The 24909-nt window shown below is 41.7% G+C and overlaps 1 protein-coding gene across 5 annotated transcripts in view; it reads left to right on the top strand.

Moving 5' to 3' along the window:
• Nucleotides 1-24909, top strand: part of Snf4agamma (SNF4/AMP-activated protein kinase gamma subunit) — a 143610-nt gene that overhangs the window by 86529 nt on the left and 32172 nt on the right. For all 5 annotated transcript variants that reach the window (XM_076790293.1, XM_076790295.1, XM_076790294.1 and 2 more), the window contains one exon: nucleotides 12997-13130. In XM_076790293.1, coding sequence (XP_076646408.1) covers nucleotides 12997-13130 — 134 coding nt within the window. The remainder of the gene's footprint in view (nucleotides 1-12996; nucleotides 13131-24909) is intronic.

Here is a 24909-nt window from a genome sequence, read left to right on the forward strand (position 1 = left end):
CTTATCAAGACTTTTCCCCCCACCCTAATTTCCCCTTCTACCGCGCTTTTCCCCAAGTTTCCGACGCGTTTCTTCTCTGTCCTGCATACTCCGATACTGACAGAGGGAGGGTAACTTTTTCCCCTCGATTTGTCCTCCATCCCCTCATTTAGCGACACTGATCACAGCACGAACTTAGCGTCGCCTTATCAAGACTTGTCCCCCCACCCTAATTTCCCCTTCTACCGCGGTATTTATCAAATTTCCGACGCGTTTCTTCTCTGTCCTGCATACTCCGGTACTGACAGAGGGAGGGTAACTTTTTCCCCTCGATTTGTCCTCCCTCCCCTCATTTAGCGACACTGATCGCAGCACGAACTTAGCGTCGCCTTATCAAGACTTGTCCCCCCACCCTAATTTCCCCTTCTACCGCGGTATTTATCAAATTTCCGACGCGTTTCTTCTCTGTCCTGCATACTCCGGTACTGACAGAGGGAGGGTAACTTTTTCCCCTTGATTTGTCCTCCCTCCCCTCATTTACCGACACAGAATTTACCGATTTAAAGAAAGATTATTCGATTCTTCGCCCATACTTTTAGCTAATCTAAAAATCAGTTCTTAGTTGCATAATTTCTATAATTTCGAACTATTTCTGATTAGCTGTTTACCAAGGTTGAAACTCGTCTATGAAAATGGGAACACTTTTTACGATCGGTAAGATGGGGGCATAAACGGAAGAATTTAGATAACAACTCGTCACGAAGAAAAACTATTAATAGAGTTCAGACAGGTGAGACATTGGCAGTTTATAGCAATCGACGATGTACGAACACCCTTTTCTCTCGCGGTAGAGCCCTGTGACGGTAGTTTCGATGATCGAGCTCGTGGCCCGCGTCGTCTAAACCAGCAGTAAGAGTTCGGAGCCTCGCCTAAATTTAGGAACCACGACAATTTCGATTTCCACCGTCGCAACTTATTTGCGGGACAGATTAATCCGTATCCAACTATTTTCCCGGCATCTCGCGGGGATGCAACGGCAGAGTCCGCGGATCGTTTCGACCGGTTACCACGGACCAGTTCCGTCAGCGATGCATACAAGGTGTTTCATAAATGCATGGCAATATTTTTCTACTCGCTAAAACAAGTGAAAAATGTTGCACGTATGTCCGCTATTAAAGAAACTGAACTATTCAATGTGCACGGCTTGTATCGCGACGTACGCCTAAGTAGATGCGTATAAAAAACTATTCTGTATGCAACGCAAGCGAATAATGTGCACAATACCCGCAAAACTGTTTGAACTATTCAAAGTGCACGGCTTGTATCGCCACACGCGCTACCGTACGACTAAGTAGATGCGTATAAAAAACTATTCTCTATGCAACGCAAGCGAATAATGTGCACAATATCTGCAAGAAAGTATAGAATATGGAATTAATACTATTCGGAATTTTCCAGTGGCACACTGAATAAATTAACTAACACCGGTCAAATTAGCAACTCGTAAACTAACTTATTTTCAATCTAACGCCCCTAACACTTTTTTAAAGAGCATACGAAGATCTATTAATTGCATAACGAAATACAATTTTATTTACCTTCTTGACCTGCAACATCGTGTCAGACTTACGATGAAGATTCGGAACAGAGTCCAATAAACATGTACGTTATTAATTTCCTTTAAGCCGAAATGAAATTCTATTTTGTTGCCGTCTATAAGCAATAAACATATGTGTAGTGAGTGGATTTAGTACCCGAAATATTGATATGCATTTGTGAAACACCCAATATATTCTCGAGCGCTAACGAGTACTCGAGTCCACGTTCAAGTAGCGTAATTGGTTTCGCGTAATCAATGTCGTCAAACGGCTCTCGACACGGAAACTCCCGCTCGAGTTCGTCAGGTCCGTTTCAATACCGTCTCGTCATGTTTTTCGCAGTTCGACCGACAGCGTCCACCCTCCAGCGTCTTCCACGTCGACGAGCAAACGAGATCTCGTCCCGTGGATCTAAAATCGCAGAAGCGGACGAGATCGAACCTGCAGACTGAATGCGGAATCTCTGCACGGGGAATTGTCTAAGCGTGCAAAGGATTACTATATCATAGATTGTAGGGGATCGCATCGTTGATCGAGATGCATGGAATCACACACCTGTTATCCAATCATGGATCCCACAATGGTGACGCAAGGAGCAACCACCATAACCACGAGCCGAAAAGCTCGTCCGCCTCGGACACCAGGAACCACGATACGAAGTTCCTTCACGAGCTGCTGAACCAGAAGCACATCCAGAAACGGGTGTCCCGCGGTTCCGTCAGCTCGACGTACTCTTATGGTTCCTCAACGTCCTACGGTTCCTCCCACGGTTCGAGCTCCTCGAATTACAGTTCGTTGTACCACCATCCGATGCAGGGCCACTCTGTGTACCACACGATCCACGGGAGCGGCCATCACCATCAGTCCAACCATCATCATCATCACGCCCTTCAACATATGCATCAGATGCACCACAGTAGCAATGGAAGGGTGTCGCCCACGTCGCCGAGCCCCACCGGCGACGAAGAGAAACGCCATCACCACCATCATCACAGTATTCAGGAGATGATCAAACATTTCGGGAGACGGCTAGGACACATCAGGAGGCAGAGCGAGTGCCAGGACTCGGTGCCGCGAAAAAAGGACGAGCAGCAGGACTTCCGGAACAGGAGCCAGAGTCTGGACGGCGGAGCAAGGTTACCCAGCTTGAGGGATGCCGACTGCGAGACCACTTACAGGATCTACGAAAGCATACTCAGGCAAGGTAACCGAAATGACGATCATTCTCCGATGGGTGTACCGGAGACCGGTTTAGAGGAACAGAGAATTTTAGTGAAAGCGAAGGAAAATTATTGACACGAGGGTTTTCTGCCTAATTTCGATGAGCTTGAAATATTTTGTCAAGGTCACAGAGTTCTGAACAACCATTACCATTGCAGGGGATGCTTCTTGCCGCTAGCGTCGAACCAAGTGAAAAGGCTTTTTGTTGAGAATGTTAAAGCGTTCACCTTGACCATATATTTCAAGGGCATCCAAAATGTTCATAAGTATCTCTTCGTAAACAGTTACCGCATACTTGACTAGAAACAAGTTTTTTTGTGTGCACCTCACGGCACCATTCAATTTACAGAACGTACAATCCAATCCGTAATTACAGCTACATTTAACTCGTGCAACCTAAATACAGTGCCAGTACTTTCAACGTGCTTGTACCTTGCTGGAAACATTTGTTGCATCACTTGAATATCAAATTATTATTTACGGTAACGATATCCTGACATTACGTACCGGCGGTCGTTAAAAATCTGTGTTTCCTAATTGAGAATTTCTTAGCTGTCAATAAGAATTGCAATCGTGAATCAACGAGAAAAGAAAAGTTTTAAGCTGCTTGATAAAGCACAGCCATTTTGAAAACTGTAAGCCGATTTTTAGTAGGTAAAGTGTTGAAATTAAGTAAAATGAACGGCTACTGCAAAAATTGTGTAACAAAATAAAATAACTCGAGTACGTTATTCACACATACAATTATTCAAACCATATGACACTTTCGGAAAGGCCTCCCAAAATTTGCTATCTGAACTTGTTAGTGTTGTCACGGAACAGTTCGTTTATTTACATGTGTACAATTAGTTCAAGTCTTGTATAAAAGGTTGTGCTTTTAAAGCCTCTGTTTACGCGGTAATATCAGCTACATCTGCTTATTACGACACGTGGAACGATTGTTGGCAGATTCCTCGTGTTAACTTTTCGACTGCATACGCTTACGCAAGTTGTTTTCGCAACGATCCGCTGCACCTATTCTCTCTGTATTTTGATGTGCCAAAATGAATAATTTTGCTCTCGTGTTAGATACGCGGTTGACGCAGATGTTTAGATAGCAGGCGAATATCTAATGCCGGGAGATTGGTTGTTAATGCTAGTTAATGAAACATTAATTACATTATAGGTAAACACTAAGCACGGATGATACCGCTATACGGTCGGTCACCGTAGATGAGGTTGCAGCTGTTCGATGCGAATTATCTGTGACAATTAGACAGTGGCTTTTACGCGTTTATGGCAACAATTAGTAGGTGTAACTTAAAACAGTAGAAATATTAGAAAAATTTGAAGATACCGTCATATTATTTTCAAACTATTAAACATATCAAGAAACGAAGTAAATTTCTATTTTACTCGAATTTGTTGTAAATCACATAAAGAATTTTTATTTTGCAATAAAGATCCGCTCTCTAGTAATAATGATTTCATTTCCGGAAGCTCCATTCTTCCACCCTTTCCAAAAATGCAGTAGCAATTTTCTATAAGATAAATATAAATCCTCCCTTTGTTACTAATCATTCTAACTTCCTGCAGAAAGTTTTCTAAATTTAACTTTGAGTGTGTAATCGATTTTATCAACGACTGTTTCATTTATGTTTGTGTACAAAAAGAATCGTTCAATTAGGAATAAATTGATGAGAACGCGTTCAAAGTAAGAAAACCGCTTTCGGGTGCATCAGGTTCTTAATCGAACATCGTGCACGTTTCAATCAATTTTTGACAACAGAAAGTGCTTCGTGACATTAATAAACGTCGTCGGTGCTGCAGGCTTCGTGGTGCATGTTGCACGCTGCACGATGCACGTTGCACGCTTCCAACCGTGGCCACACACCGTTCGTCGACACGCAGTTCTCTCGAATCCCATTTGAGACTTTACGACCCAAGGTCGGCGTTGAACTCGACGCCTAAAATAGCCCGACCCGCCGAATGACAACAATTAATAATTTCTATGAATTCACAACGCCGGCCGCGTTTTACTCGAATATTAACACTTTGCACTCGAAGCTATTTTAACTCGAAAACAAAACATTTCTTCCGACCTAGAATATTTCCATTCTATATATATATTTTTTTTCATGTTATACATACGAAAATGATGCAATTTACTCGTACAATACTGAAGTGTTTAGTAATTTATTAAATACAAACAAATTTAATAATGTAAAAAAATCTTTTGAATAATGATACAGCAATTTTTAGTGGCGCCTTACAGTCACCATTCGAGTGCTAACAATAAGTGTTAATTTACTGTGTTGAACCAGTGCAAACGAAATAACAACAGTCAGGGCGTAGTCTAGTCAACAAAGTGTTTGTCACAGCTGGAGATTGATAGAAACTATTAATCGTAAAATTGGAAAAATATGTATATACTGATTATGGTATATACCGAAATCGATTTTAGAAGTCGATTTTTCGAACTTTTCGAAGAGAAAAATGTTTTGCCAGAAATTAATAATATTAGAAAGTCGACGAAGAAAATTACACTTCTCGGTTTTGCTAGGTTACATTTCTTGTTTTTTCTTTTGATCTAATTTGTGTCGATGCATCGTTTCGCAAATAATTGTGAGACCCGCAACAAATGGATCTGAAAATTTCTTTTTCTCCCGAGCACCGGGGATCCTGTAGCTCGTTAAGATTTCTGTTCCTTCTCCCGGCTGCATCGATAAAGATAATTGCTCCGCCTCGTAACGATACTTCGGCGGCGCACGCGCTGTTATTTTCTGAAGAATGTCGGAGCCCGTTGTCGAGGTATAAACGATTAGGAGTTGTCGCGTGTTATTGGACTCGTGGGATCTTTTTGACCAATGCCACACACAGTTCATCGCGATCGAAGAGCACGTTATGACTGAATCTTTCTATGCGATCAGACCTGTCCCAGGTAAACAATAGCTATATCACAATACTACTAGAAAATATCCATTGCCCCGTACGAATCCAAATTATGGTATCGCCCGAATTTATTGTTGGGCACCGGGAAGATTGATTTTGAGTCACTCGAGAGTCCAGTAAATTATTGTTCTAAATAGTTAAAAACAAAAAACGAACACTATTTTTTTACCTAAAAGTTTCACCGTGGTTAACGTACCTATTATTAAAACTATTACGGTAGATAAGTATCGCTGAATTTTTTGTACAATTTACTACGATTTCATTTATTACTCAAGATAGGTTGGATACATTTTACTTACGTAAAATTATGCGTATCATACATATTAAATTGAGAGTAGGACAATCTATATTTCCGTTGTCATTTAATATCGAGTAATTTTTCATTGAACGAGAAGGATAGCGGAGAATGTAGCTGCAATTCGAAGAGAATTTGGTTTGCCAGTGAATGATAGTGTTTGGGATTCGGGTCATTGGTGCAGGATATTGAGGGAGAGCAAAGTGTATCTACTAGACGTTATATAGACGTTCTGTAGCATGATTTATCACGGTTCAAGTCACAGTGGATACGTTTGCGTTATATAATCGCTCCGTGTAACGTTCCGTCGATACGGTAACTTTCGTGGCAGTAATTAAGTAATTAACGGATGGCTGCAGTTAGTCATTCTTACCGTAGAGCAGAGCTTCTCAACATGCCTTTTAGCGGACAAGGGCGCCCGCTGATACCCGTGGGCAAAGCTACGGGCAAATGACTTAGCGGAGTGGGGGTAGGCCGTAGCACAGCCGTAGCTGTGACAATGCGTGTGAGAAATACATGCGGCGTTGCCCGAAGGGGGCGTGGCTTCGTGCCCGTCGTTCTGGGTGTGCCCAGGGCCAGTGTTGCCAGATCAAGACTTGTTCCCCCACTCTAATTTCCCTTTCTACCGCGCTTATTCCCCACGCTTCCGCCGCAGCCGGGTCACGTGACACGTCCCGTTCCTGTCTTGCATACTCCGATACTCGTAGAGAGAGGGCATTTGTTTGTCCGTACTTACGAACAAATAAACTGTCTACGACGAAGTAAATTTGTATGAAATTCAATTAAGTTGTCGTGTATGTTTCGCATCGAAACAAGTTTTTCTCGTACTCGTAGGGAATTAGCCTAGAGACGAATTCGCCGATTCAGCATGAATTCCCCCCCCCCCCCCTCGGAATCATTCTGAAAAAGTTGATTACAAAGTAAACGGCCCATTGGCCACCGCTGACGTAAAACCCGGATAAGATAAAAAGTCGATAATTTGTTTACTCTCCCCTTAATCTGGCAGACCTCTCAATAAAAAAGATACAAAATTCTGTTTATCGTATATTTTAATGAATTTATTAATAAAGCCTTGAATTGAAAGAGACATCCACGGTTCAATAATCTGTAGATATGTACTACGAGTGTTTACGCGAAGTCGGATCTTTTGCAGACGATTGCACGAAAATCAGAATTGAAAAACAGCTGCGCTCGGATTTATCGTCGGATCTATTTCATCAACCGCGGGGGCAACGAGTTCAACGAAATTCGTTGTAAACGCGAAAGGTTAAGATAGACCACCGACAGGCTTAAAAATATTTTCGAAGGAACGGTCTCCGCGTGTTAGATCGAAGAGATAGCTCGAAATAATACGAGCGACGTAATATTAAGGGCGTTCCCCAGCTCTGGAAATTATAAGGTGAAAGATGATCAGGCAAAACAGGGTCACAGGACCGGTTTTGAACCCGGATCTTCCGTTTTTCGGGCGACTGATCTAATCGGTCAAGCTGTACAAGCTCTCTGTGTGGGTCTCTTTTATCTAAGCCTAACCGAGGAAAATGGATCCCAAGAATTTAGTCAGGTAAAATTGGTCATTCGCCCATCGAAACCTGTATACCTAATATTTTGGCTGGACGAGAGATAAAGTATAATAGATTCCTAACTGTTAAGTACAATGGATTCCTAACGCAGCCTTTTATTCTCTATAAAAAAGCATGAACGATAAGTATGTCGAAAAACGATTAGTTTGGGAGTTATTTTAATTTGAATATGGTATAGTAAATAATTTAATATAATAAGAATAATTAAAAAATAGTAATATCTGGTGCTCCACGCTGTATTTTAAAATAGGGACTTGTAACAGTGGAAGAAAATCAATTCCTAAAGATTTGTAAAAATGATGAAGTTTTCCTAACTATCTCGAGAAAAGTTATAGCTATATTTCGATGGCGGGGGAAGGAAGTGCAATTTTCGGTTTCTAGGTCAACTCATAGCGCTTAGTATCAAATCCACTGTATTGACATAGCTGAAATTCGTAATGTTTGTTGGCCTATATATCAATGCAATCTATCGCTCACCTACACGCAAAGTTCTGACTCGATCCGTCAACCGATCGAGTGCCAAACATACATACACAGCAGATAACGTTTCATTTTCGCGTATCAGATAGAACATGCCAGAATTCCAATATGTAAATCCACATTTCTCTAAGGTATTTCCATTAGCGCTTGGCCTATTTTATGATCTGACCTAATCTGCAACCAATACTTTCAAATAAAAAGAAAACGCGTTAACACATATTTGACCGACATTTTTTCATTTCTTTTTTGTTCATGTTTTCATTCTTTCTTACATTTTCTAATGAATCATGATTTTCTCTTTCATTAGTGGATTATTTTAATTTATTCTGATTTAAAGAAATTAGCGTCATTTATTCAATAATATTATTCATATTATTATCACTATTTATTTAGTGTCAAGGCAATGTATACATTAACAAAAATAGCATTTTTACTTTGTTTTCATAATGAGAAACTCTTTGGTGGACGAAGAACATTTTTTCCTAATTCTGGTATTTATTGAATTATGTATGAATGTCTAGCGATAATGCAGCTTTGTTCGTCACTCGTCCGCATTTTTGCCACAAATGCATAAACTCCCCGGTCTACAAATAACAAATATGACTAATTTTAGCCGCACGAACGGATACGTGTTGAAAATGCATCGATTGATGTTACGTTCAGAAAACCATTTTTGTTTTCAAGTTCCGTACTCATTTTGACCTTCCCGTTTTCAGCAATGTGACGTCTCGCCCCACGTTTGTCCCTCGAGTTTGCGTGAACGTAGACCGCGTATTGCGGCCTGAACAATGTCGATCGGATTTGTCGCCTGTTTATTATTTATCGTGCACGATATTCGTATGTACGGGGCTCGTCGTTGACGAAAACGTGTTGTCGGTGGCCGTCGACGGACAGCGATAACGTCGACGGGAATGCAGCGCAGTGAAATAAATACCGACGATAAGCCCGGGGTATCGCGTTAACATTTCGAGCTGAGAAAGCGAGAATTTTATATGTAGAAGAAAACGTGAGCCGATGACCTTCGTCGCTAGAAAAAAAAAAAAAAAAACACGTCGTCCTTCCGTTTTGAACTTCGCCAACCACTTTTCTGGTTCGCAATTCCGTATTAATGTTTCTCGGGCGACGCATCGACGACGTCTCGGTGCGTTTCTTCCCCCGTCATGTTTGTTTACGCCGATATACCGGGTGCTCGCGGTAAATTTGACCAGCGTTTTTCCCGCGTAAACAGTGAGTTCCAAAACAAAATAACTTAACTGGCAACACGATAACCTATGTGAATTTGCATTATTTTTCGAGAAATAAAGGAGACTATTTTTCTTTTTAATGGAATCCTGTGTTCTTTAATGTCATACGAAAGCGTGGGCGAAGTAGAATTCACTTGTATGTAGCATAATAAGTTCAAAGGACATACAAGGTCAGAAATAGGCCTACCAAGGTCACCTTTGTTTTTGTATTAAATTAAATTGAACGCAACGGTATCTGTAAATTCGGATGTTTTCATCTTATACTTCGCGTACATATGTTTGCGATCCGCAGGCTATATATAATTGCATGCGTTACGGGAATAGAATGAACAGCTGTTATGATCATTAGTATAGCTTCTAGGAAAACCGCTGTTTTAATTTACAATTGGAATTATCTGAACGCAAGGAAAACTGTGTGCGGAGGATTTAAAGCACTTCTGGCATTTATTGTTTGATAACATCTTCATTTCACTTCACATCTTTCGCAGTTCTCGACAACGTAAAGGAACTTATCTTTAATTCTCTTTCCCGCAGAGTAGCCTGGAAATACGCGGCGCCAGGCAAAGTTTTCTACTGCATGCTAATATTTTTGAATTTACCTGGCACAAAGCTGCGTTTCCATTTAAAGTTTGGTTGAATGCAGCTTTTAGTCACGCCTCGGCTTTCACGCCTAACAATCTAAACTCCTTCTCTTATTTTTTCTTTTCTACGTTATCAATGCTAACTTGTGTAACAACGTGGAACGTAATTTTATCGTAACTGAATTTTTTTATTTTAGTTAAACGTTTCCTATTGTTTCACATCGAACGCCACGCAGTATAACAATGAAAGGAAAACAACTCGTCTGTTTGGGTTCAATCGAGCAGTTAAAGCAGTGAAGATAGCCGAGAACGTTGTAGGTCGAAATGATAGTTCTTGAAACCGGAGAACCATCTTAGACAAGTCTTGCTCCACAATTACACTGAAACGAAAGAATATGTCGGACGTGCTCGGTCTTTCCGATTTGTCAGTGCACAGTATTCGACTTGAAGCGAAAGAAAGTTTTAGCAAAAGTAACACATTTAAAGTTTATTTCAATCGACGTGTAAACTATTCGTCGATGGTAAAGAACACTTATTAAGAAAACAAGCATAACTTTTGAACCAGTGAATTTCTCTCATTAAAACTTGGATTTTTAACATTTTCCCGTCAAGATCTACGGGATTATATTCAAAAAATTTAAAAATTTCTGGGTTGATAAGGTGAAGTTTAACCAAAACTAAAATAAAGAACGCGACGAACCAAAAGCTTCCGTTTCTACCGTAATACAATCAATAGACATGTAAATCATTGACCGAATATGTTGATTAGAATGATGCTTACTTTCATGCATAAGTTTATTTCGAAAAAAGTCACGTCTGTTTAACGTTACTGTCTAAAAACCGGACATTAGCAACAACCTGATCGTGCCATCCGGTGTAAATGTGTTAAACCGTTCAAGAAGCATTTTGAACGGGAAAAGTAGGATTGGAAAATGACATCGACATTATAGAACGTGATACACGCTTTATAAATATTTATATGTACATGTGTGGTCTAACATTTGCTCGAGAGGCGTGATCGATGTGTTGTACGGGACTGACCAGTCTCAACGTACAATAATAGTATTGAACCCCCGATATTGTAAAATAGAAGCAACGTTCTATTTGTGCCCGTTTGTTTGACGTTCGAATGGAAGTTGTAGCCGACGCGTGGGAGGAATCCCGTCAGTGCATTATAGCTTGGGAATGAACTTCAAAACAATAGCGTGGGTGAATCTACAATACGAATTCCGCGGTAGAAACGCCGCGCCGCGCCGGTGTCGCCGTACAATCGACTATGAAATAACATGATTCGTTTTTTCGCTCGTTTCGGAAAACGAGCGGACATACGGTAGGTCAATCGCGGTTGCAATCGGAAACGAATACCGATTTCGTGTCACTTTAAGCGAACGTTCGACTGTTTCGCGGGGGAGGAGAAAAAGGTTTATTTTGCAGAACACGTACATTCCGGGGTGCGAGCACGGTTCCACGTGCGATGCCGAAGGATCAAAATTTCGACGCTGTTATCGCACACCTCTGTAATCGTGTTGGACGTGTAAAGTGTCGGGTTGAAATAAATATTCAGCGGAATTCAATATTTCCTCTCGGAACAATTGGCACAACTACCCGGTGCTTTTGATTTACTAGAAACACGGCGAACAGTTCGATCAATCTGATTCTATTTGAGAGTGCCTTTAATCGGTTGATTTTTGTTCTAATAAAATATTTGTATTTTTGAGTTTCGTATCGAGCTTTTCTGAATAATAATAATGACAAGATTGCATTTAGATTTCGTGCAATTTTTATGTTAACGTGCGCTTCAATAAAAAGAAGTTCATTCGAAAAGTTTCCACCGGAACGACAAACCGCGAAAGAAAAAGTCAGTAATCATTTTGACCCGTCCCGATAGTTCTAGCGTTGACTTTAGTGTAAACTGTACTCGTGAAAAAGCTGTTACGAAGAGAATGCAACGCTTTGTGTTATTCGGAAACCCATGGAGTTTCCTTCTTGTCATGTTTTCAGTCACAATCGCGTCGACTCGAAAGATAAACATTGCCGGTATCTGCTCGATCGCGATTGACCGGGCCGCGTATTACATAAGAAAAGCGGGGGGAAAAATGGACGAATATTGTCTCACGTGCGTAGAATCGTGTTTTCGTTCTGTCCCCTTGCCAAAGAAATTATTCAGCAATGTTCTCGCCGGTGTGTTGTTTTTTTTTTTTCGATTCCCCGCGCATCGGATCTCACCGTTTTTATTTTATTTCCGTCAACGAGTTTTCCGTCACAAAACGTGCGTGCTCGGAGACTGGATGGATCCCGTTGAGTTACACAGATCACGACGGATTCGGTTTACGGTTCTATTGCGCAACGATAATCGTTTGTTGTGCGCGCAAGTTCGTTGCGTAAGGGAAAAGGGCGAAGGATACACATATATTTCTGTTTCGTTGCCGGCAACACTTCCGTGCGAAAAAAGCCAGAGGAAAAACCGTGAGTCAGACACGTACTCGAACAGGTTCGGACGTGGACGCAATTGAAATGTAAATAACGAGTCACGTTTTACGTAACCCCATGCAAGATTGTGCCACGTCTGCTCATAAATTGTGTTAAATTGTAACGAGTTAAGGTCACCGCTGTAACTCCGTTTGGCTTAATCCTAACGATCGCGGCCGAACGGCGCGTACGTGTATCGCCACGTAGAAACAAAAAGAAATTTATTGGCCCGACCACTCGCGATTCAAATCGGACGGCATTCCAATATTTTCGCCTGTCGAGCTCGACGACCTGCTGTCCTCTCAATTTTACGAATAACTTTGCATTATGAGAACGTCTCGAGCTCTCTCGACAGCGTCCTTTTCTACGTTCGGCGCGGTTACAAGAAAAAAGTGGCCCTACACGATCTATGTCACAGCACAGACCCGAGGATTCGGCTTAGATCAAGACTTAACTGTAAGTGATGTCTTCTTCGCGTCACGAGTCAATCTGACTTCCGCAGAGCTAATTTATCCTCGGCTTCTTCATGGTGCTTTCGTCGCGATTCGCCAGACACTCGGTTCCGGGTCTTGATCAACTTAAAATTTCAGTTTAACTAAGATAACCTATGAATTACAGGAGCGATCAGGAGGAATTCTCTGGATCCTGGTGGGAGAAGGTTCTCCCTGGGCACACCCGCAATACCTCATCGGGCCTCCGACGCCTGTCTAGATCCTGTCCACGCTGCCATACTCTTCAGGGACGCGAGAGGGGTAAGTTGAGCTGTTACACAAACTTTAATTAGTTCCGAAGCGATTTTCAGTGGCACCGATGTTGACGGTCCTTTGGTGGATATCCCGGTGAAATATATCTTTATTTTCACTGCTAACTTCAACGTCTTCATTGATCGTTCCCAGGTCTCTGGGATTCAGGGACGCGTTGTTTTGTGTTACGTCTTCCGGAACATTACCCTTTATTTTTCATTGAAACGAGGACTTTACACATCTTCGATCGTTCGCAAAGAGAACGAGACGAGTCGCTGAAATTCGATTAGTAAAGTTATGGATTAGAGACATTTTTACTTGAGACGTAGGAAACTTTTATTTCGCGGATAATCGAATTGCGTATTAGTTATGCTACAATAAGATGACGTAGTTCAGTTTTGAAAGAATGAGCATAAACCAGTCCAGCTCTCGGATACAGATCTATTATCAATTTCTAGGCTAAGGATGTCAAACCATTTGCACACTTGCTAACGTGTACTTTAATTTGAGAATAATTGTTCAGTAATGGTAAAACAGTGTTTCTTGAGAAGCAGTGTAAACCGAAAACTAATCAATTGATAACCTAGGCCAGACATGTTCAGCGTCTACCCGTACTGGGAACTATTTTCTTTCCCTGGGCACATACACAGAACGGCGGGCACACGAAGCTACGCCCTTGCGGGTGAGGCCGCATGTATTTATCACACGCATTATCACAGCTACGTGGGCCAGTTAGGGCTGTGTTACTGCCTACCCCGACTGCGCTAAGTCACGTAGCTTCGCCCGCAGCTGTGCCCACGGGCATCAGCGGGCTCCCTTGCCCGCTAATAGGCATGTTGAGCAGCTCTGACCTAAGCAATCCGTTGCTAAAAGCTTGTTTAAAGTATGTTGAAAAAATAAACTACTTCGATATGCATCGGTAGATTGCGGATATTTGAGCAATTAAAAACCTTTATGAGCTATTTTGGAGAGGCGAGATCCAAGCAGGATTATCCGTTAAGGCTTCCATCGGGTTTCAGTAACACATAATACGCAGTCTAGTGATTATATGTAGTTGTTCCATGGTGGCCAGAAATTGCTAACGCCGTTTACTCGATCAGCGGGTCAGCGACCGAACGATTGTTGGAGGTAACCGAGATTTCGGGTTGGAAACTTTTAGTGCAACATTATGAAATCTACCCTTCAGGAGTTATATTGATCGAACAGCTCGCATATTCAAGGTTGACATTAAATAAGGAGTTCAACTCGGTGGGAGGGTCTCTTCAACTCCTTTCCTCGTATCCCCAAGTTCTTGTTGTGGCTAGTTTTTTAAATTATCGCGTACTCCGGCCGAGATACGAGCGCACTATATGTACAAGACCCGGCCGATACGCATTATCTACGTAGCACATTCGCGGCGCCTTTCTTGTTTCCTTTGGGACACTCTTTGATCGGTAAGGAGAAGAGTGTAACGCGACACAGCACAAGTCGCAGCTCGCATACGTTTGTTAGCCTCGGCACCATACTCTCTCGAACGATTTACTGCATATGCATATTCTGTAAATATCGATTTGTCGAAAAGCGAGACGGACAATCTGGGTCACGATGAAAGCTCGAAATGTAAAGAAGGCAAGTTCACGGAGAGATCTCTAGAAAAATAGACTACCTTTTTTTATAGTTATTTCCTATAGTATCGTGAACTAGGTCGAGGTCACTCTTTCTCTCGACGCATCTCATCCTATACAGCCAGTTGACAAAGGCTCATGCTGATAAGGCTCCTTTTAATGACCTTTCTTTTCCTAATTATGCGGATCGAAAGAGTTCGCCGTACCGATAGTCGGTAAACTCTCTGCAGTCGATAAAACAGGTTTTTCTCTATTATCAATGACGGGTTACATGGAAAACCACCAACCATCGATAACGCAATGTTGAATTTCCCACGTATGGTAAGGCAGGAATTTATAATATCAATCGGGTTTCCTCAAAGCGAGCACTACAAATTTTGTCTAATTTTTTGGCATTTTTATAATGACGATTTAGAGTAGGCAACGATAGAATATGAAATTTATTACAGTCTTTACTGAATAATATTCCTAATATAAAAATTAATTGTCCATACAATTCTCGTCCTTATAAATATTTAAATTTGCAATCATACAGTCTTTTTTTTTGAATATTACTTTGGTAGCATAAATAGAATTTTGGTAGCATAGCTCCGATTAAAATAGTATTTTATCAATAAATCTTACTCTGCAGTTTCCATTAATTTGTTCATACAGAATACCACTTTTGCGATTTGTGTGTATGTCTAATTACGTAGTATCGAGTTTCAATCGTTTTTGAAAATCTTCGAATTTATTTCTGTCACCTCGCAACCGTGCGAAACACGTGCATCGATTTACGCAATCTGCACGTGTTCGTAGAACAGATCTGATACTGACAGGAGTATAACGTCCACTTTAATTTTATGCAGATTCAAGAACGAATATGGTTCGACACATTTTGGAAGACTGAAATGGCCACACAGATTGACGTTTTCTAAATTCGATTTAGTTATATTTATCCAGAAATGATTCTCTATGTCTGTTTATGTTTACTGGACCAGGGATGCTGATGTCTGCTATTTGAAAATGAATATAATATTTATTCAATATTGGTTATGTCAAATATTATATTCTTACAATATTTCTTTATTTGAAGTTTGTCCAAAGAAATAATCCTCAAAATAATATGCAACAAATGGTGTCAGTATAAACCAGAGACTCAAAGTAAAATAGTCTGGTCACCTGATGTAATTTTGGAGAATAATTTCACAATTACCTCGAATAATTATAAAGTTGTAAACTAATATGTTACTTGAAGCAATGTTTCAAGTAATGCAACTTCGAAGGTGATCTCAGGCATGGAAGTAATTATAAAATAATATAACGCGATACTTGAAATAGTATTTCAGAAGTTACCAGGTATGTACGGAATGTTCTTGCGGTTTCTTCTCGAGAAGAAAGCATAGAACGCGCGACCCCGGGAAAATTCTTAGATGGTTTCAGAGTAGAATGGCGAATGAAGATTTTATATTCGGTGAAATTGAATTCTTGGATCTTCGTCAAGAATGCACAGCAGAGCGGATTGTGTAACAGGCAGTGACGTATAAGATCGCAACAAGTTGGAGAAAATATTAGTGAAAAATATGAAGTGTACACGCGTTCCACTTTGCTTTATCCATTCGCAACGGACATTGAACATTTCTTGTTTCTGCAGACAATTTGTTACGACTATTATTTTTTACCGACCGAAAACATTTTTTCTGTACAGTCAGACTATAATAGAGAAACTTGATTAACTTCTTCTTGTAAGTACTTCTCATTTTATATAATTGACACTGTCGGCAAATTGTAATGAATTCTTAGCCTTCGGAGTTAACGTTTCATTACAGAATTAACCGACACGTTGAAAAAAATATTAAATACCTTTAAAAGACATCAACGAGCAAAAATTGTCATTTCTCGAGGAAATAAATTTTTCAGCATGTTCTTTTTAATTCCATGTTTTTCCCCCGGTTCCTCCCACTCGTGTCCATGCACGAAAAACACATATTTGCAAGCTTATCAGTTCTTATCGCTCGAACAACCGCAGATGAACGACTGCAGCGGATAAAAAAAACATCGCTGCATTCTGCAATGTACCATGGGAACGCGACTAAAGGCCATCTGCCTTGTCACGAGATTATTGCTGGTAGACACTCCAATGTATTTTTTTTTTCTTTTGGTTCTTGCGAGACTGACTGACACAATTAATCCGTTCATTCGTCGGAGATAACAAACCTGAGTGGGTCTTTCATCTTTTTGTAATGCTACTTTTTATCGGATATTTCTCTTCGTTTCCGTGCGACGAAATAAAAAAAAAAAAAAACAAATGAAATTTACTATTCGACACTTCAGAAATACTTTTTTCACGAAAAATTAAAATAGTTCTATCGTTTTAAGAGTGCTCTATGTTTAGAACACACTTATAAAAATGAAGGGACTCCATTTTATTATAAATTATAATTTCCAACGCGCATTGTTCTTGTTCAGCTAATTTCGATTGCATATCATAAAGTAAACATGTTACACATTGAAGTGCTATATCTTAATGCTAGATCTACGCGTAGCAGTAAATGATTTTATTACATTATTTTATGAAAGCGATAAGTACGATTTATTCAGATTTGTACAATCCGTACAAAGACATATCAGTATCAGACATATGTCCAATGAAATAAATTTGTCGAATAATTCCGTATAAATGCATTTTCGCACCCTCAATAATTATAAATCAAAAAATTTGGAACCAGTCGCTTTGACTGGAATTAAAAACCTTGAACTGGTTTCCAATAAATCCTGAAGTGAATATTAATTGCGAAATTATTCTCCAAAATTATATCGGGTGACCAGACTATCAGGTTCACACTGACACCCTTTGTTGCATATTATATTAAAATTATAAACTTCAAGTAAAGAAATATTGAAATAATATAATATTTGACGCTGCCAATATTGAATAAATATTACTATATTCAAACAGCAGCGGAAACAACGGCGCAAAATAAATGATTTCAAAAAGTTATTCCTTATTTCCATTTCTAGTAAAATTTGCCCAGGTCTGGTCACGAGGAAAAGTATCTCCGCTAATTACCGACGTGACTCGAGAATGGAATTGCCCGTTGCCTTTCTTCCCGAATCTGCCTTCTACTCGTAAAATCATGCGAACCTCGGAGGTACCGTCGAACGTGACTCATTGTCGGTCTCGATCGATTCGTGGAACGTGCTCGCCGGTCTCGTAGCTTTATCTGTTGCGCGCGTCGCGTATTCCGTGGGTTGTGTAATTCTCATGATAAAACCTGTTTCCGCGACGTTCCTTTCAGACATTTAGCCAGCCTCGGCTGCGAAACACGCGAGAGGATACCGCGAGGTAACGTTATGTAAACGCGAGCGTTACCTCGCGGCCCGGAGAGAGACCAGACCGGCCCGAGCGTAAAATGCAGGTGATTGTTCGCACTTCAATCACTGTACGCGGAGACAGCCCGCCGATGCTCAGATAATCGATATTCGATCGTGCGCGAGAATCGGGCTTTGAACGGGCCGAGCCAATCTATGCAACGGGCCGCGATAAAACGTAAATGGTAATTGCGCCTCTTATCGTGCGTCGAAAACATCAATTTCTTTCAAATTTCCTGATTGTTCGCTATGAACAGCGAGTGCAGACATTTCCTCGTCGTTGTTATTCTTAAGCGTTTCTCGTTTACATTATCTTCTTACTATTCCGAGGTAATTAACTGCAAGTAGTCAAGTGGGAAACGAGCGACGAGAAACCCGCGAACCGCAACGGGCCGAAAGCGGAAACCTAATGTTACGCGCGGACCGCAACGGACGTAATATTAAATACTTAAACATAGCAATAAAATAGTTTTAATATCTGACAAAACGTTATTTTTTATTTGATCTATTATTTTTCATTATTAGATAATATATTGTAGAAATATTTCCAACAAAAGTAACTCAGTAGTCAGCTAGCAATAAATTATGTTAACGAAAGCTTGCGTAAAAGATTTTATTTAATAAAAAATATTGGTGACTACAATTTTTGTTATGAAATCGTATACTTTTTCTGAGAATCGATGCATCTTTGTATTCTCTATAAAAAGTATTAACGTACTACTTAATGTCGAAAATTGATTAGTTTAGTATTTATGATTTTTCTTCCGAACGTTCGGGTCTCGGCGGGCCGCAAGCAGTATGCTGCAGGGCTAAGTGCGGCCCGCGGACCGCCGGTGACTCATCACTATACTATACATGATGAGATTGAATATTGGTATCGGTACTGTCTTTTTACCCAATATTTGGTTTGCTTACTGTATGCTTGTAAAACGAGAATGGGGGCTAATGATTAATCAACTGCTTCGTTTACTTCGTAACAATATATTCGTTTACGGTAATTGTTCGCGTTGTTGGTTTTACGTTTTATACTTTACAAAAAAGAAAAAGTAGCCTCATGCTCCAAGGTGGTAATCCTTAACCTCGGGTGCGTGCAACCCTGGGGGTGCGATAGAAGTTTCTAAATTTTCGATGAAAATTTAATTTTTCAATAAATAAATTGCCTTGCAATAGACGTAGTTTTCTAAACAATGAAGTAGAAACACATTTTTCAAGGGGGTGCCGATCACTGAAAATGTGAAGAATCACTGCTGTAAGGGATGCTCTAAGAGAAAGAAAGTTCTACAACGCTGTCGTCAAGGTTTTATAAACATCTCTACGTTCATGTTACGAAACTGACCTTATTTATTAAGTACCCCTTGACCTTGTATTTGTACTCCCATTACCGAACCATTCAATCTCGATAGACCCTAAATCTCTCTTAAAACGTTTGTCTTTAAAGTTTGAAAATGAAGTTAGTAAACCTAGTGTCAAAACGAATGTTAATTCCTCATCGACCTTCGGATCGCTTCGCGAGGAACGTGTTTACTGACCAGAAAAACCACCCCAACGTTCTCCAGCTGTTCCGCTCGATTTTCCGACCGCTACGTGTCGCCATCGCGAGGTACGGATTAACAAGGCGACACACGAGTAACAACAAACCGCGAGTAGAACACAGAACTTTCTATACAACGTTCGCCCCGAAGTTCCGTTTAAAACGAATGCGTTCGTCATCGTTTAGGTCGCATCAGGAGAAACGTGTTTGCCAATCCCGGCCAGCGAAACCACCCCAACGTTCTTCCACTGTATGACCGTGACGCGCAGTGATTGGGAAGTACGAAAACTGCGACAAAAATGAAAACGGAAATTACTTTAGAAGTTGGAAATTCTTATATAACTTGATTCGTCAATGCCTAATATTTACAACTGATAAATTAACTGGTGGCAGCTTGTGCCTTTTTCATTTGGTTTTTTAAGTAGCAGTCAATCCTTCAGGGTCATAGCAACCACACGATTTACATACGGTGATCAATAGAATTTGGTAACTGCGTAGAAAAGGTTACACCCTCTTATGGAACACGATCGAAGCCCCCTCCCCCCATTCAGAAGATATAGAAAATGTCGTTAGGTTTACCCTACGTCAAGGTTACCGCAAGGTAATTCGGCGGCATCTTCAGCAACCCTGTCAGCCCTTTCATTGTGGCAGTTGTGGCGCAAATACCTTGGGCCGATATATCGGGCAGCTAGGGGTAAAAGGTTGATTAAACGGACGACACAAAAAAATCGGGCGGGCTCGCGAGCGACGAAGACTGGTGTAGCACACACGTGGCTCACCCAGGGAGAAGAACCGAATCGAATCGAATCGAAACGAAACGGAACGAAACTCCCGTAAAATTGCATCAGCGGCGGGGTGGTCTTGGTTCAGTGTGCGTGCGTGTCGGTGCGCGTACACCCGATGCGCCGTGAATTCCGCACAACGTGTCGCCGCGAGTACCGCCGGCTCGCAAGCGGATCCAGTTCGCTACTGGCGACCGTGCTGGTGTCGTCCCCGATCATCGTGGAAGTCGTTTCCGCGTCGGAACACCACCGAAGCCTCTTTCGTTTCGCGATAGTCCGCGAGCATATCCTCCGGCCCCCTCGTGACCACCTCGTGCACCCCCTATTTTCGAACTGCTGCTGGCCGCGTATCGATTCGGTGTGCTCGAGGGAGACCGGTTCAAAAATTCGATTTCCCCTCCGTCACATACACACACACTCCCTCTCTCTCTCTCTCTCTCTCTCTCTCTCTCTATCTCTATCTTTCTCCTTCTGCGTCTATTTTACCCGGATCAGGGCTCTGGCAGAGAAAACCGCGTGTCCACGATGTGACCGCTAATTCGTACAGTGATTTAGGTCAGTGCAGTTCAAGGTGAAACGTTCGGCCAAGTGCAGGAACCAGTTTCCGCCCGAGTTTCCACGCGACGACGAAACTTCGACAGGTGACGTCGCAGAGGAGTCTTCGGCGACGCGTGATTTCGACAGTGCACTGTCTCTGTCGGGGAGAGCTGTTGTGCGACGTAAATTCCGACCGATGGTCGATCGGGCTGGTCCATTTGTCGGTGATTTCGTAGAATCTGCCCGGTACCGATACTAGACTGATCGGGTACCACGGGGCGTCGTTTTCGCCTAGTATCCGGCGAGAAAATAGTACAATTATCAGCTAGCGGAAAGCTTAGCCCGGCAACAATTGGCAGTATGTATGTACAGTGACTTGGCAACGGTCAGTATCATGTGTATGGGGCACAGCTTGTGTCGGGAAATGTGTACGGCTAACATCGCCGAGCGTCGGAAATAAATAAATACTGTTAGGCGGTGTATTCTAATGAGATGTTCCGAGCCTAATTCTGTCCTTGTAACGCTTATCGACTAGATGTATCGATCGACTTGACAATATTTATGGTTCGTAACGGTCGGTCTGTAGGAACTGGTATCGGGGATAAGTACAGTTCGTTTAGCTGTAAATCTTAATGCAAAGCTTCAAGGCTAGTCCGGACTCGGCGACAACTGTCGTTTATATACGTCGAGCGTGGCGCTTGGCTAGTGTGATGTCATTTTTAGGGGATACGACGGCTTATCTGTAGAAACATGTGGCCAACAGTATTCGCGCGTCGAAAACAAATTCAATCCGGTAGCAATGAATCCTAATAAGAGGCTTTAACCGCTCGGGCCTGTTCGTCGACCCATGTGTCGCCGTTAGCGGGTGTTTACTCTCTCCCCCCTCTCTCTCTCTCTCTCTCTCTCTCTCTCTCTCTCTCTTTTTTACGACTTTCGTGCATTAAGATCGCTTTGTTCTCGGAATGGCACACATTCCTCCGAACGTGCTCCGCTTCGACAGTTTCGGTGCTCGATCGGACTCGTAAAATGTTCAGCTTGGGGTTCTCCGTTCGATGAAATGACACCTGTGCGAGCGGCCGTTCGTTGCAATTCTCACCTTCTTCAAATTGTAAAATCTGTTCAACCTTTCCTGTTGGCCACCGAGTGTCCAAGTAACTTTACAGCTATGCTGAAACTACAATGTAACAGTGTCCAAAGAACGGACATTCCGAGAAGCTTTATATTTTTCTTTCCACAACCAACTGAAGAGTTAACGTCGTTTCGTAAATATTAATTTTCCGCATCGGACCACAAGATTACCCAAATATTACAAAAACACCTTATCGGTGCTAATGTACGCTCGAGCATCAACCAGTCAAACACAAATATCAGCACTTTCGTCGACAAGATTAAAACAGAACGTCGGTATCGAGAGAAAACCTGACTTTTCGACTTGCTACCGGATATGTCGTTTCGAAATTCTGTGTAATCGGCCGCGAGAACTGTGTATCCCCAAAGCATCGGGACGATTTCGCATTTGCAGCGAAGGAACTCCGAGCATCCAGCAAAACAGATGTTTCTATTTCTATGTTTTCCGGCGGCCGGGCACGCCATTTGTTTTCATTGAATTGGACAGACGCCGCGCCGGCGGAAGGAGTTGGGAACGCTGTTTCCGATAAAAGTTTCTGTATCCCCGCAAAAATGGCGCTCGACTGGGTCACGCATCCGGCGGTTGTAGCTCGGCTTCGGCTAGACTTGGAAGGTTTAGGAGCACGCGACACACCGATAAGATGACGACAACACGAAGAACGCGTGGCGTAGGTCAGTGTATAATCGAATTTGCAGCAGGCGAGGGGGGTGAGGGGTGGAATGGTCGTTTCTCGAGACGCGGTGCTGTTCCAGACCTTGCCCGGGCTCGTCACCAATGGGCACCGACCACGAACACTTGTTGCCATAGCCGCTGTTCGGCCGACCACTCTATTGCCCCCTGACATTGCTCTCCGCTGGAATTATTGCGCCCGTGGGACTACCGCTCCTTTGTATACTGATCTGTCTTCTGCATGCTTCCCGAAATGCTTCGCGGCACGTTCCTCTCGTTGTCGTTCACCGTTAGATTTCGCATTTGTATACGAGATAAAAATGTTCTGCGCGAAAGCAGAAATTTATTTCCCTCTTTGGCAGGCAAACGCTCACACAAAGGGAGCCATTTTGATCATTCTTCAACGCCAGCTTTACGGAGCTCCGAAAATTAATATCATTCTAGCCAAATTTTTAGCTATTCTTTCTGTAATATATACCCAAAGAAATAAATTTCCATAATTTATTATTTGAATAATTCCTCATCGATGCATCTTGGCAATCTCAATAGTCATGAATAGACAGCGGATCGTTTTCCAAAATAGACATTTTCTGCCTGACTCGCGACAACCCGGAATGAGATAGAATGTTTAATAGGTTTAAGTAATATAACAGAATTTTAAAATTTTCCTAATGTTTCTACAATTTCAAATTACCCATTTCTGTCATAAATGCTCATTTATGTTTTTCTGTCGTTATTTTGAAAAATGTATTGAATCTTTATCCGAGATAACGGGACAGTTTATGGTAGGTATGGAACTCGTTATAATTCGATGAGTCGGTGGTTGTGCATGAATCGAACGTAGCAATTTTGGGTGTATCGGAAACGGCTGCAATTTAAAAACACGGTTCCAGCAGTGCAAATGTTTACCAGAGCTTTTTATTTCTTTTATGTTCCCTGTCTATCGTTGAAATTGATACTTCCTGTTTTGTATCGTTTTGTACACATTCGACTCGCCATCAAATCTTTTTCAACGTTCTCTACAGGCTGACTTTGTTCCTACATGTTTCAAAAGCCCACCGGTTGAGATTATTGGCGTATCAAGAGAGAAACGTCAAAAGTTGTAGTAAAAAGTAAATTCTGAAAGTTGCGCCAATGGTATGACAGTATCGGCCCTTGTCGTCGCAACAATGTCAACCGTTGGCTACTGCTTACTACTTACGTACGAATAAACATGCCTAAAGCTGTCGTAAAGTTGTCAAACAAAACGCGCAAAGACACAGTTTCGTATAGTTTTCCTCGTAAAAATAAAACTCACTTTTCAGCATTAAATCTCTGGGGTTGCCAAGTAACCGTCAATTGATTTGCTTCTTCTCTTACAAATTACAAAATGTACGTACAATTCTGTACGTGTTTTCTTCTACAATTCGTGAAGTTATAGAAATATTTTATGGAGGAATTTATTAGTATATTTTTTAACTCAGGCACCATAAGTTCAATTCTATTACTATTAGAAAGGAATCAACTTTAAACAAGCATAACTTTTGAATCAGTGAAATCCTCCCCTCGAAACTTCGATTTTCGGCATTTTCTCGTCAAGATCTACGGGATTATATTTAAAAAAGTTGAAAATTTCTGGGTTGCCAAGGTGAAGTTTAACCAAGGGTTCAGTCTAGGGGTCGGGGTAGTGTTAAATATTGAAAAGCTAAAATTCATAAATATGTTAAAAGTGGTTCGGGTGGACGCAGCCAGTTTTGACGCCATGGTATACAATTTCTGATTCTCATTTCTCAGGTTCATTAGGAGACGAGTGTCTCGCGCGCGTTTCCCGGTATCTGCGAAATTTTGCGTCGACGCCCGTGTTAATTGATTCCGCGCTCCCATCTTCGCGTCGACGACGGTGTTTACTCTGGCCGGTTTATAAACATTTTCCCCCGCGGATGTATATTTAGATTGTCAGTGGTGATTCTGTCGCAAGAATCATGGCGTCATCGAATAGTAGTGTTCCAATATCTGGCGCATAGCAGACGCTCGCGCGGGAGACATAAATCTCGCTATTATAAGAATTTTCCGGGCGACCAAAACACGGTCTGGAATTCTGGGCACGAAGTATCGCGACACTGGCGATCGCGCATCATCGGGCGAGAACGGATGTTTATGTAAATTCCCCGTGTTTACCAACTGCTTTTCGAAAATGGGCGTCGAA

Source organism: Halictus rubicundus, chromosome 7, assembly GCF_050948215.1.
Source record: "Halictus rubicundus isolate RS-2024b chromosome 7, iyHalRubi1_principal, whole genome shotgun sequence".
In the NCBI taxonomy this organism is placed as follows: Eukaryota; Metazoa; Arthropoda; class Insecta; order Hymenoptera; family Halictidae; genus Halictus; species Halictus rubicundus.